The following is a 14095-nucleotide window of genomic DNA, read 5'->3' on the forward strand; positions in this document are numbered from 1 at the left end:
CGTGAACATCACATAAATGGGTGGCTGCAGCACCAGGCTAGAGGGCAACAAAGGGAAGTGAGAAGTGAAGGAAAACCTTTTTCAAAAAAACAAAAAAAAAAACCCTGATTGGCTGGCCAATCACAAGCGGGTAAGGGGTCGGCCCACCAGGGCCTAGCGCTCCTTTTTGCTACATGTGTTTTCTTGGAGCAGTCCTGGTTTGTTTCTGGAGGAAGAGGGAGATCCCGTTTTGACCAGAAGAGCCCGCAATCCATAACCCCCAGGTCAGGTGGGGTGGTGGCAATGGGTAGGGCTGGATGAGCTGGAGCTGCATGTGGCTGCCGCCACCGCTGGGCTCTGTGGCAGCCTGCGCCTGACTCTGCAAGGTCTGGGCCTTCGGATATTGCTGAGGGGTGCAGGGCCAGTAGGCAGTATCGGCCCAGCTTTGCAAGGTGCAGGGTGAAATCCACCCCAGCACCTAGCCATGGATGTAGCCAGGATTTGGGGGGGGGGGGAGATCTTTTTGCACCAGAACCTCAGATTTGTATTGATTTTTACTGATTTTTTGCTTATGGGGGGTTGGGAAACACTGGACTAGATGGTTCTCGTGATCCTTTCCAACTCTATGATTCTGTGAAGTATCTCAAAGTGATGCACAATAAAAAAGCAGAAAACTGAAAAACCAAAAGGATATATTCAAAAACAAGACAATACGAAATAGACACCCATGGCAGAGACCCATTCATGCAGCTGGAAAAGCCCATCAGAACAAAAAATGTTTCCACTTGCTTCCAGAATGTGTGGATAGTTGGCGCATGTCCCCTCTGGACAGGAATGTTTCCCCACAGAACGGAGGCCGTCACACTGAAAGCCCTGCTGAGTTACTGTAAAATAGGCTTCTGATTTCTTTGGATCTTGCAGGAAGACCTCTTCCGCAGACCACAATTATTTTCCTACTGGGTATGTAAGGCAGAAGAGAGCCTTCTCGGTGGCTGCTCCCAGACTTTGGAACTCCCACCCCAGAGAAGTTCCTTGCTGTCCTTCTGCTGGCAGGTGAAGACTTTATACGGGCTTTTGGGAATTGACTGCTTTTAATTAAAGGGCTGGTGCTCTACTGTTTTTATTGTAATTACTGGTATGTTTAAAACAGATTTTATATATCTCTATAGTTTTAATTCCGCCAATGTTTAATTGTATTTTAATGTTTTTTAAAATGTTGTTAGCAGTTCTTGTTTTTAGCTGTAAGATGCCTTGAGTCCCGTCAGGGGGGAAAGTGAGATATAAGTAGGTAAGAAAGTAAATAACAAGATAGTCTCTCAAGTAACTTGGTCCCGAGCTGTATAGAGAGCTGTACTGTATCTGCTATTACCAACACTTTGAACTTGGCAGGATTGCAGATTGGCCCCCATGCAAATTTCGCAAGCAAGGCACCAGCTGCAGCCTTAGGACCCACCTCAAGGGTAGCCCTATTCCAGATTATTTCGCTTGTGAAAAACTATTGCCTTAAAAACGTGTTTCCCTACATAAAGGAAGGAAAGTTTTAAAATTTGTCATTTTAAAATACTCCTCGTTCACCACCAGGCGGAGGTACCCACTTGCGGGGTGTAGCTGCACGCTATATGTGTGCTAAACTAGCCAACCCTGAAATCATTTTCAGCCTGCTAACTATAGCTAATTCAAACCAGGTTGACCCAGCAAACCAAGACGAATGGAGCCAAATCCAGATTAATAATGTTATTTACTCCTCGCATCCTTGTAGAATATTACTTCATTCCCTTCAAAGGCCTTTAAAAAACACACCAAAAAACAAGGCATGATTGTTGTGGGGGATCAACTTGGAAACCACAGTTGCACGACCCTCAACTGCTTTAGTGGGGCCTCCTGACAAGCCCTCGAAGTCCCCTGCTGCCCTTCTTATCCTCCCTCCGAGGGGGAGAGCGCGAGAGGCGCGTATGGAGCTCTACGGAGACAAAGCGAGAAATGTAAGACTAAATCTAAGTGAATCAATAAGAAAGGAGGATACGATGGTATGTAAATTAGACGGGCAGGTTGAGATGACAGGAGGGGCTGGGATGGATGCGGCTCTGTAGGAGAGAGGGGCAACCCGGGCGGCGGCTGAGAAACCCGCCGCGTCCGCCGGTTTCCACTTATTCTGCCCCGCGTGGGGAAGAAGGCGGGAGGCCTGTGGCAGGAGCTCCGCCCCGAGGGTTGTCTTCTGCTGCGCCGGGTGAGAGGATCGCGGGATGTGTTGCTAAGCCGGACACACGCACGCTCTTCTCCGCACAGAGGTCCGGGAGCGCACGCAGCTCGGGCTCGGCTGAATCTCCCACCAAGCGCCTCCTGCTCGCCGCTGCTCTTGGCTCCAGCCTCCCTCGCTTTGCGCGCCGAGCGGCTCCCTTCCCTGCGCCGCGCCCCAGGTAAGAAGAGCGCGGAGGAGAAAACGGGACCCACCGGTCCCCCGCGCAACTTTCCCCCGTCGCCCGGCAGCCGCCTGCTTCGCATCTCCCCTTCCCCGCCGCAAAGAGCGAGCCTCGGAAGCCCCGGGATCCTCATCGCAAGGCGCAACCAGGGTTTATGTGCGCGCAAATATCCTAGCGCTCGTGGGAACGGAGGGACGACATTAGAGCCGCAGATTAGGCTTTTTAGTGCTAAGGCTCAACTCTGGAAATTGGACGGCGTGCCTCTGAGCATATGCAGAGGGCTTTTCCTGCCGCGTCTATCTCTATCTGAGATTTAGGGGCAGATCTTTCCGGTTAAAATGTTTGATTTCCTCCCGGGTTTATTGAGCGTATCTTATTAATTTAATTAATAACAAACAAAAAAACAAACAAACAAACAGGGAGAAGTGGAGAGGGTTCCTCAGTCTTTCTCCTTGCCTTAGTAGCCCAGCACAGTATAAAACCTATTAGAGGAGACCAATCAGGAAATGATTTTTTACAGAATTTTTCTTTCAGCATCGTTTTCATTGTTTTGGATAAAATGGAGCAAATTTTAAAATAGCCCTGTCAGCAATTGTGTATATGTGTGTGCACATAAACACACACAGTTTCTTTGTCAAGGATGGTGCTAAGCCCTTAGGAGCTGAGTGATGGTTGGCAGCCACTTGCAGTATGCTTCCTTACCTTTTGCATCATCTCATTCACTGGAAATGTGTAACAGTTTTCTAGAAAAATAGTCGAGTGTAATAGGTTATGCTTCAAATATAGCCAATGCTTTTAGCTCTGCTTGGTCATATAGATTTTTCCCATTTCTTGGTTTATCAGAATTAATAAGTGAATTGCTATACCTGGCTTCATTAACACACACACTCACACTAAATTATTTGAAATCCCAGAGTTTTGCCTTAAATTATGCTCTTCTAATTGTTTGGGGCCTTGCTTGTTTTTCAGTTTCTCTTCTTACAGATTATTCATAGTGTATTTGACTGCAGTTCAGACTTTAACTTCATTTATAATAGAAAAATACTATGGGTCTTGCCTAATGCATGTATGCTGTTAGCAGTGTATGAATGGAAACAGCAAGAAATATTGAGAGTATGTGAGCAATATTGATGCAAAACTAATCTCAGGAGTAAAATGTGAGCTATCTTTCCAGGATAGTAGGATTGCCACATTAAATTTTAAAAAACAGTGGACAGCTACATCTTAGAGCTGGGAAGATTTTTGTGGAGCTTGTGTTCTGATAAAGGGCATAGCTTTACAGTTTGAACTAAGCTGAGTGGAGAAGGGTGAGTGATCAAAATCTAGTGAATGTACTTGAAAATATATTCCATTTGAGTGTGTGTGCATGTGTGTGTGTGTATGGATATATATTACATTAAAGTTACCAGGGCTGTGAAGTTAAATCAATAAAATAATGGAGGTTCATGTGCGGGAATCTGTTAATATTACACCAAAACATCCAGGCTTTGCAAAACACAGAAACAAAACCTGTAGCTAGAAAATCCAGAGAATGTGTTAAGAATATATTGTGGTTATCATGACATTACACAAACGAGAGTTTCAAAATAGATTATGCTGAAGAATAGCCTATCTATGTGTCTGTAACTTTAGTAGAATTTTTGGGGAAGGTTTCGGATGTTAATTGGAAGGGAGGCAAGCACCCGACTATGGAACCAGGGAATAGAGCAATGTGGAATGAGGAAATAAGCTTGAAGGGAGTGGGCATTGATCTCAGCTGATATGTGGCAACTGGGATCCAAAGAAGCTTGGTCACCCAGGGATAGTATTTGTGGACAAAATGTCCCCAGTAGGAATTCTGCCACAAATTTTGTAAAATAGTTAACTGAATTGCAAAGGCAAAGATGGTGATATGGTGCCAACATAGGAAAAATGGAGGAACGTTAGTGAAATGCTGCTTGAGTTGAAGGAAGGATGATCTGCAGGGAGGATTTTTGCTGTTGCTTCTCTTGCACCCCTCCCGCCTAGTTTTGTATTAATTTTCTCATAGTAAAAAGGCAAAATTATAAGTAATAGTGAAGTTATATTGTATTTTTATTTGTTATCAGGCCTTCTATATGCTAAGTTTGTTTTAACTAATGCTGTTCTATACCAATGATTTCTATGCAACCCAACATGTCACTATCACACTAGCTGCAATGTCTCAATATTAAAAATGATCAACGTGCAGGTATCTACCTCTAAAATTATTAAACCATATTAAACCAATATTGAAACTTGAAATACTTTGTATTATAATATGGGGGTGGTGGAGAGGAGGATTTAAAGATCTGTCTCATCTTACACATGAGAAAGACACCAAACCACATGATAGGAGCATAAGAAAAGAAGCTACAATCTGTGTTGGAGATCTTGTTTAGTAAATTCCTTTAGGCTGGTGGGTACAAGATACAGGGCCTTTTCTGTGTTGGCCCATGACCTATGGCATTCAGTCAACCAATGAAAAGTTAGGCAGGCATATTGAAGACATGTCTGCATTTGGTTTTTATATAGGGAAGCTGGAAAGTAGAGGCTATTGTCCCTAGTTGATTTTATTGTTTAAATGTAATGCCTTTTTGTTTTGCTGTTGTTTTAACTGTTTTGATGAATTTATGGATTATACACTGCTTTGTGTATTGATTGTCCTAGCAAGAGGAATAGAAGTCTTTTAAATGATGATCATGAGAGCGCTGCTAGATCAGACCAAAGGCTCACCTAGTCCAACATCCACTTCTCACAGTGGTCAAAACCCACAGACAGGACATGAGCACAACAGCCTTCTCCCAGTCATGTTCCCCAGCAACTTGTATTCAGAGGCATAAATCTCTTCTTCCTTAGAGGAGGAACTCTCAGATATGAAACCCTCTATTGCAGTTTGAATCAGTACACACCAGGAAGGGTTCATTCTACACAAGTGCTATTTCTGCACATTTAAAGCTGCTTATGGTCAGAATGCGCTCTGTCAGTTCCAGTGGTCCCTAGGCAGGGGCAATAAACTCAAAAGACTGTGGAGATTTCTAATTCCCCACCACCACAAATGTCTGTAGGTCAGGAAAATTATACTTCAGAATCTTTGTTTAGAAAAACCGGGTAGATAGAAAGAATCTCCTTTTGCTAGACGGGAAAGTACTCGTGCTTCTAGATTGACCTTGGTGCAATCACTAGTCTCCCAAAAAGCTGTTGGATGAGAGAGGTTTATAATAAGGATTTAAACTAGATTACTGTAAATGGCAGATAATCCAATTTTATAATCAACTCTGTCTGGTGGTTGTAACAAAGCTGGAGGCTCTCTGCTTTAAAATACTTTTGGATCTGTTATACATTACCCTCCAAAATGATATATATCAAGAATTTGTTACTGACAAATCCTTTTATTGATTATTAGTTGCCTCTAAACCAGGAGTAGGAAACCTACGGCTGTTCAGATTTTATTTTATTTATTTTTACATTTATATCACACCTTTCCTCCAAGAAGCAAAAGTTGGTGTACATAGTTCTCTGTCTCTCTACATTATCCTTACAACAACCCTGTAAGGTAGAAATGCTGAGAGTGAGTGACTGGCCCAGAGTCACCCAGTGAGCTTCATGGCTGAGTGGGAATTTGAACCCTGGTCTCCTAGGTCTTAGCAGCTACACCACACTCCCAACTCCCATCCACCCCAGTCATCGCGGTCATGGGTTGGAGATCATGGGAGCTGGAGTCCAGGAACATCTGGAAAGCCACAAGCTCCCCATCCTTACTCAGCTGTAGAAGAAAACTATGGGGGTACACGTCAAGATCACAATCTGGGGAAGAGCTTCCATATACTTAAATGTAAATGAGCCTTTTTCCTTGTGAAAGGGCATGCTAGGTGCTAATATTTCTTGTAGAATTCTTAGCATCTGCCTTCTTCCAACGCATTCCAAAATTTCAGACTCCTAAGATCATATAGCAGAATCATAGTCAAAAGATGGGAAACAGTCAGCCTCAGGAATTATGCACTGACACCTGTAAACAGAGCAAATTCGTATGTCCATTTTGAGCTCATCCTCCTCAGTTCATGTCAACTATTTTTCTCTGTAGATGAAATGCAGAAGTGGCAGTCCAGTTGGGAGCTGTGTGAAATAATCTGCACCACTGATCACCCACATAGACCAGTGATTTGTGCCTGTGGCAACATATACATTTGAAGTCGCTGTCTTAATCATCCCCTTTGAACTAGTGAGCACTGCCTCAATAAGTGAATGTAACCAAAGCCAAAATGAGATTTATGAGTTTCTTTCATCCTGGAATGCAAATACATACTGTTTAGGGTTTTTTGTTGTGGGGGGGTGGGGTGCGTGTCGTACTTGCAGTTGTTATTGCTGCTTTATTGTATTTTTATTTTAGTTCTTGTGATTTATGTGAAAATTGTTCAGTTTGGTTGTGGCTTTTTAAAATGTTTTATTTCTTGTTTATTACTACTTTTGTTATGTTGTACAGTGGTACCTCGGGTTACATATGCTTCAGGTTACAAACTTTGTTTCAGGATGAGAACAGAAATCGTGCTCCGGCGGCGTGGCAGCAGCAGGAGGCCCCATTAGCTAAAGTGGTGCTTCAGGTTAAGAACAGTTTCAGGTTAAGTACGGACCTCCGGAACGAATTAAGTACTTAACCCGAGGTACCACTGTACTTACATATTTTTTATGTTGTAAGCTGCCTTGAGCATGGTTTGAATTGTGGAAAGGCGGCACGCAAATTAAATTATATCTTTATGTATGTTATGTATTCTCAGCTCTGCTTTGGACCTGACCTCTGCTGCTCTTCTTCCTTCTGTGTGATTAGGCTGATAGTGAGCACAACAGCACATTATTTGTTTGCTGCAAGAGAAAATGTGTTGATACGCCAGAGACTGCACCCTTAGTATAATTTGTTTATATCAGCTGCCCTCTTGTACAGAAATACAGAATGTCAAATGCATAATGCATCTTATGACTCACAGTTGTACCACAAAACAGTCTGGGCAGTGATTTTATTTCTCTGATCAGTTTCTATTTTTATTTTTATATATAGCTAGGATATGTGTTTCATATTAGACTGACCCACTAGCCTGTAATTGGGGGAAGGTGTTGGTTGAATTCTTAATAGTTGATCCTGATCATTATATAAAGGACTGTTGCAGCACTTGTGGCTGCTCACCCCAGCCACATATTCACACTGGACCATAGCTCAACGCTCAAGCACAAGCTTCGCATGCAGAAGTTCCCTAGAGTAGCATCAGTCACTGAATGCAGCATGGATGTACTGTAGATGAGTAGAATTCATATGGATGCTGGCAGGTGAACATTCTGTGTCTGAGTAGTCAGTAAACAATTAGTATTGTCTGACTTGCATAGAATCATCCCTACACTGGGATCTCCCTAAATCTGGAATGGGGAATTTGTGGCCTTCCAAATGTTGTTGGACTCCCACTCCCATCAGCCCTGGCCAATGGTCAGGGATGAGGGATGGACAAATCAGTTATTTTCGCTTTTCAAAGTTTCTCATTTTTCTCATTTTAAATTAGGTTCTCCACATTTCCATAGCAATCTCTGTATTACTTTAAAAAAAAATCCTCATGAAAATCTGTCAGCATTTTAGTGTGAATTTCTCTCAATAAACACATTTTTGTATGCAGCTTTGACCAATGGACACATGTTTCCAACCAATTTTCCTTTATATAGGGTTGTCATATGTCTGAAATTTCCCAGACATAGCCAGTATTCAGCCCTTGTAAACAGTGCCTGGGCAAAAATTGCTGGAATGTCTGGGAAAATCTGTATATATAGCAGCCCATGTTGGCAGTGTAGAATTTTGTGAATTTAATAAAAAAAATAGCTCAAAAACTAAAGCTCAACAACTTAATACAATGCATTTTTGTATGCTATTTTCACTAATGTGCATTTCCTCCTAATAGATACATTATTGTTTGTATTATTTGGCTGGAGAACTGCATCTCAAAATTCCAAAACATGTGAATTTTTAAGGATAGCTGTGTTTTAGTTCACATGTTGGTTCAGGAGGCTAGTCAGGAATCGGGGAGTTATAATCCAACAACATTAGGAGGACTGCAAGTTCCCACCTCTGCCCTAAATAAAGGAGGAAGGTTATATAAATCTAATAAGTAAGTACCGTAAGTATTCAGAGACGTGCAGGTAATAATAACAGAAGCAAGCACCTAGTATTGTACATAGCAACTCCACGTATATTCAGGCAAGCTCTGGGATTAGGGAATGGAAAAGACAGAAATCCTACCAACCTGGGTTGTGGTTTTTTTTGACAACCCTCTTTTCAGACTTTTCTATGCAACTGTGATTAAAACAACAACAACTATTCCATATTCTGAATTCCAGGCTGACCGTTGCATATAGATTCCGAACTATATACAGGCCTGACTATTTGAGTAGTTGCCATTTGAAGCAGTTGTTTCAAGCCAGGAACTGTTGCCAGATGAAAAGAGGTGAAGACCATAGGGAGCAGATGCCCCAGGGGTATCCCGTTATAGTCTGCTTAACAATGTGTGTAAACATTTTGTGGGTTCATCTTCATGCATTTTTAGTGTGTACAATACTGGAGCAAAAGATGGGAGGGGAATATTATTCCTTCGCTGCTTAACCCTTTTATTAGTTTACATTTACATTTATATTTATTAAACTATCCCCTCTTTTTCTTTCCGCACCAATTTCTAGGTGAGTATATTAATAAGCTGTTCCTCACCATGTTCATACATTTCTGCTTTCATTGCTAAGAAGCCCAGTGCTTTTTCCTAAGGGAGAAATGTACAAGCAATAAGCTTTGCAGCGCCCAGTTACAATGAAATTGACATGGCAAATTGGAATCTACTATATTGATAAGAAGTAATGAATTTCCCAGTGGGGAAATTTGCAAGGAGCAAAAAAAGTGCCAGAATCAAACTGACTAGGTAACTGGCATTAATACTTTCAATGGGAAAGGTTTTCATCTGTCACACTTACAGTAAGTTTTCTCCTAATAGCCTTCTATAAGTCAGTTTTATTGTACATAGTATCTCCACAATGACAATCTTATTTGGAATCCTTTTTATTAGTGAGAAGAATTGACTTATCATCCTGGGGAAATTTCAAAATATAATATCCATGTGGTACCTGAATGAGAAAATGACAGAATACCTCTCCTTATAAGAGTGTCACCTGTGATGTTTTGATGCACTCGGATTAACATGGGAGCAGGAATCTATCACTTTAGCTGCTGTTCAGTAAACAATGCAATAATTAATACAATCTGGGAGCCAGGTGGCTCCATTTAGCCTTGGCACAAAGTAGGATGTTTTTTTCCTTCTTCATTGCGAAATGTTAGCCAACGACACTGAATTCTAATAATGAAACTTGGTCTGTTCAGTTCATATCAGCACCTAATGTAGGCAGGATTAATCATCTTTAAAATGTGCTATCTCTTCATAATCAATCCCAGGGATAGGGTGAATATGGCAGAGTTATTCATAAGCTGTGTTTCTAAGCTATTCTCAGTTTATCTTGATCAGGGCACTGTCAACACCTGTTATCAAATACAGTACTCATTGAGTAGTCTCTAGAATTATCCACACATGTATTTTCTTTATAAATCTAAACAGAAATAAAACCACAAGCATCCCTCACTATGTTATGATTATGGAAGCAGGTGTTATGTGCAGATCCGCTTCTGAATCAGGTCCTGCAAGTATGAAAAAGCAATTGCTTACTCTTGATAGATCCATGTATGTATTGCTCCTGGAATGGAACCATGAGTTCCAGATTATACAATCACTGCTATCAGCTTTGATACTCTTTGTCACCTGGAGATGAGGGCATGTGAGAGGGGATTGCAAAGTGCATATTCTGTTCCTGAATAAATTAAATCACAGAGAAAAATGTGCTACTCTTTCCTTAGATGGCTTCCGTAACAGATGCCAGATATGGACACAAGGATGCTTCCGACCAGAACTTTGATTATATGTTCAAACTCCTGATCATTGGCAACAGCAGTGTGGGCAAGACTTCCTTCCTCTTTAGATATGCTGATGACACTTTCACACCAGCCTTTGTCAGTACTGTGGGGATAGACTTCAAAGTGAAGACTGTTTACAGGAATGACAAGAGGGTAAAACTGCAGATTTGGGTGAGTATCATTTATTCTGGAATCATTAACCTTATGCACTAATGTCATGGAAAGTGGATCAAATTGTGGTTATGGCATATTTGTACTACACGGGCCTTTTGCTTGCATTTTATTTAAGCAGAAGATGCATTAATTATTTGTTTACCTTCTGTCCCTTCTTCTAATGGAAGGGCTTCTTCCATTTGTGGTAGGAACTGAGATCCAGGGGAAGCCTTCTGCTGGAGGGATGAGGGTGATTTTTGCTGATTCCCCTTTCCTCTGAAGTCCCCTCACCCAATAACACTTGACATACTATTCTGTAAAGTTTTCCAACCCTCTGAAACAGCTGTTGGGGGGCACAAGGAGGAATAAAAATCATCTCCTTGCCTACCCCTAGTGGAAGCAACCCATGAGTAAAGTAGGCTGGATCCAACCCAGAATCTGGATCTGAAACTATTGTCATTGCTCTTTATGGGTTACTGAGATCATTTGGGACAGCTGTTACAGTGTGTCTTCTTGTGTATGAAATCAGATTCAAGTGATCCTTCTTTCAGGATGCCTTCACACTTTTTTCTCTGGAACAGCCATGCTTTGCTCACTCACTTTTTACAGAGCATTTAGATGGTGGTGTTATCATTATAGTGCTTTTTGTGTTGTTCTCCTGTGTTTTCTGGCTTGAGCTTGAGACTGTTTTCTTGCAGTCAAATGAAGCTACAACATTAGCCTGTCTAGTGTGAAGAGGCTTGTAGGGTTCCTGTTCCTTTCAACTAGGGTTAGCTAACCTATGGGCCTCCACATGTTGTTGGACTCCCTTAGTCCCAGCCAGCTTGACCATTGGTGGGTGATGGGAATTGTAGTCCAGCAACATCTGGAGAGCCACAAGTTAGCCATTCCTGCTTTAAACACTTATTATTTGCAAATTTAGTTACTTTAATTACTTCCATTTTATTATTTCTTGTTGGTCCTGGTTGGCAGAAGAGCCTCTCAGCTGCTCCTTAAATCACTTCCATGAACTATTCCATATCAGTTTCTGTTCCCACAGTGGGGAGGAGGGAGAGTCTATAGAAATCACTTTCCTCTGTTTTTTCTGTATTGTATTTAATAAAATGGCAGCCCATATCTTCCTACATTATCTCTCTCTCTTTCTCTCTGAGCAACATTCATGGTAACTGGTGGGGGCAGAATGGTGGAATCATACCTATTTTTTTCCTTGTACCGCCACTTATCACCAAGCAAATCTTCACCTCAGAGTTACACAAACCAACCTCCTCGACAGGCTATACTTCTCCCTTTGTCCACACTCCCTGTACTATCATTGACTCAACCAAACTTTGGGCTGTGTTCACATTACTGTCTTTAAGTACAGTGAAACTACCCCCCCTTTCACAGCTCCCCCCTGCAAGCTGTTCACAACAGCATAACCTTATTGGTGTTTGATGTTTTTCTGATTCTGGACACGTCAGGGGGCACTAATGCGAAGCTGTGCAGGAAGATGTCTTTACCCTAAACAAAGATGTTCACACCTGATGGTACATGAAGTATGTGCTGTGGAATCCTAATCATTTTGACATCTGTAACTGAATCTCTTGGTTACCAGACTGCAGCGTGTAATCCCAATGGACACATCATTTCATTCCTCCCACCCAAACCTTTGATAATCTGAATTTTTAGAATCTATTTGTGATGGAGTTTTTTGTGTTTTTTTCTAAGGTAGTTAAAAGAGCATGAGGCCTCAAGCTTTTGTTTTGTTTCTTATCCCCCTCATTGTTCTACTTGGTTAAAAGATCTGGGTTTTGTATATAAGTGTGACTTTTCCTCTTAGGCTGTGGATGAGGGAGGAATTACAAAAGGAAAGAAAAAGATTAATGGAGCCGCTTTGAAAGTCTCACTTTTGTTGAAAGCTATTGTGGTTGTGCTGTGTAAAAATAGCCTGTTCCACCTCAAAGGCATAAACAAGATATATAATAAAGAATGTGTTTTTACATTTAGTACTCTTAAGATATTTTGATTTGTGAAGGTGATTTGGTTCAAGGAACTGAATAAACATTTCCGAAATTGGAATAGTTTAGTCTTTTTATCTGGGTGATATTATTTCCTTGTGTTAGTGGGGATTTTTTAAAACGCATGGTTCTTGCAAGTTCTTTTGTGCAGTATAATTGCTTGTGACACTTGCATTTTTAAATGTGTGAATAATAAAGCTTCACAACAACAGCTAAGATCCAAAGAACTGTGAAACTAGTTTGCTGAGCCCAAGAGACTACGCAGCACAATCTTTTGTACTGTGTAGTCAGAAATAAATGGGAGCTTCATCCTAAATAAGTGTGCTTTAGCAGGGACAGGGAACCTGTGTCCCTCTAGATATTGCTGGACTACACCTCCCATCAGCCCCAGCCAGCATGACCAGTGCTCAGGGATGATGGGAGTTGTAGTCCAGCAACCTCTGGAGGGCCACAGGTTCCCCATCCCTAGTATATAAGATTGCAAGCTCTTAACTAAGAGCAAGCTCCACTGAACCCAGTAGAACACTGTTAGGCACCCCCCTCAAACAGCAGGACCCCCGAAACACATGGAAAACCTTGAAATGGAGAGGGTTTTGAAGTTTTGTTGTTGTCCTATATTCTATATCTTATTATCTGCAGTTGTTGTTTTCTTGTGACCCGTGCCTTTGGTGTGCTTCGGTGTAAAAATTATTCAAACAACATACTAGGTGGATTTTCAGAATTAATCTGTGTTTTGATATGGGGGCCAGCTGTACAAAGATGAAACAAGCCCTTTTGCGTGAGCCCAAGTCAGGGTTGAGGAACTGGCTGCCCTCCAGGTGTTTAGGACTGCAGCTCCCATCAGCTCCAGCTAGCTTGGCCAATGGTCAGGGATGATGGGAGGTGTAGTGTGGCAACATCTGTACGACCACGAGTTCCCTATTCCTGGCCTAAGCAGTCCTATGGGTTTGGGGCGTGCTGAGCAGTTCTGTGCATATTTACAGTGGTACCTCTGTAGTCAAACGTAATCCGTTCTGGAAGACCGTTTGACTTCTGAAACGCTTGACAACCAAGGCGCAATGGGCAGTCTGCAATTTTAATTGAAAAAAATGAGAAGAATACAACGGAAGCCGTTCAATTTCCGAGGCGCGTTGGAAAACGGAAACAATTACTTCCGGGTTTTCGGGGTTCAGAAACCAAAATGTTTGGCAATGGAGACGTCTGAAAACCGAGGTACCACTGTACTTGGAAACAAGTTCCACTACATTCATTAGGGCTTACTCCCAGATAAATTTGTTTAGGATTGCAACCTTATGTGTTTAAGAGCGAAATTATAATCTCCCTTTGTCTCCTGGCTAAAAGCCTTCTGATACTCAGTTCTGAACTGCTGGAGATATTAATTACTGATCAGAAAGGAAAGCTTGGATAGCAGTGTTTCCCCATTTTTTATTTTTTATTTTAAAAAATCAAATCGAAGAGTTAAGTTAGCACAGCCCATAGCAGATGGCAACAGCATTACTGTACACTTAGGTTGCCTAGCAGCCAGAGAAAAGTGTATTGAAAAGACCAGTAGGGAGCCAGAGCGGATG

General features: G+C 41.8%; 1 protein-coding gene across 4 annotated transcripts in view; it reads left to right on the plus strand.

Moving 5' to 3' along the window:
• Window positions 1-143: 143 nt before the first annotated feature.
• Window positions 144-14095, plus strand: part of RAB3B (RAB3B, member RAS oncogene family) — a 52794-nt gene continuing 38842 nt past the window's right edge. Inside the window, exons 1-2 of one of the 4 annotated variants that reach the window (XM_082226805.1) lie at window positions 144-263; window positions 10321-10548. In XM_082226805.1, the coding sequence (XP_082082931.1) occupies window positions 10321-10548 (228 nt within the window). In that variant the 5' untranslated portion in view covers window positions 144-263. Of the gene's footprint in view, window positions 287-1635; window positions 2397-10320; window positions 10549-14095 lie in introns of those variants that run through there. The other 3 variants (XM_082226806.1, XM_082226803.1, XM_082226804.1) reach the window with 3 other exon arrangements.

The sequence above is a fragment of the Podarcis vaucheri genome (genome assembly GCF_965113315.1).
Source record: "Podarcis vaucheri genome assembly, chromosome: 6".
Lineage (NCBI taxonomy): Eukaryota > Metazoa > Chordata > Lepidosauria > Squamata > Lacertidae > Podarcis > Podarcis vaucheri.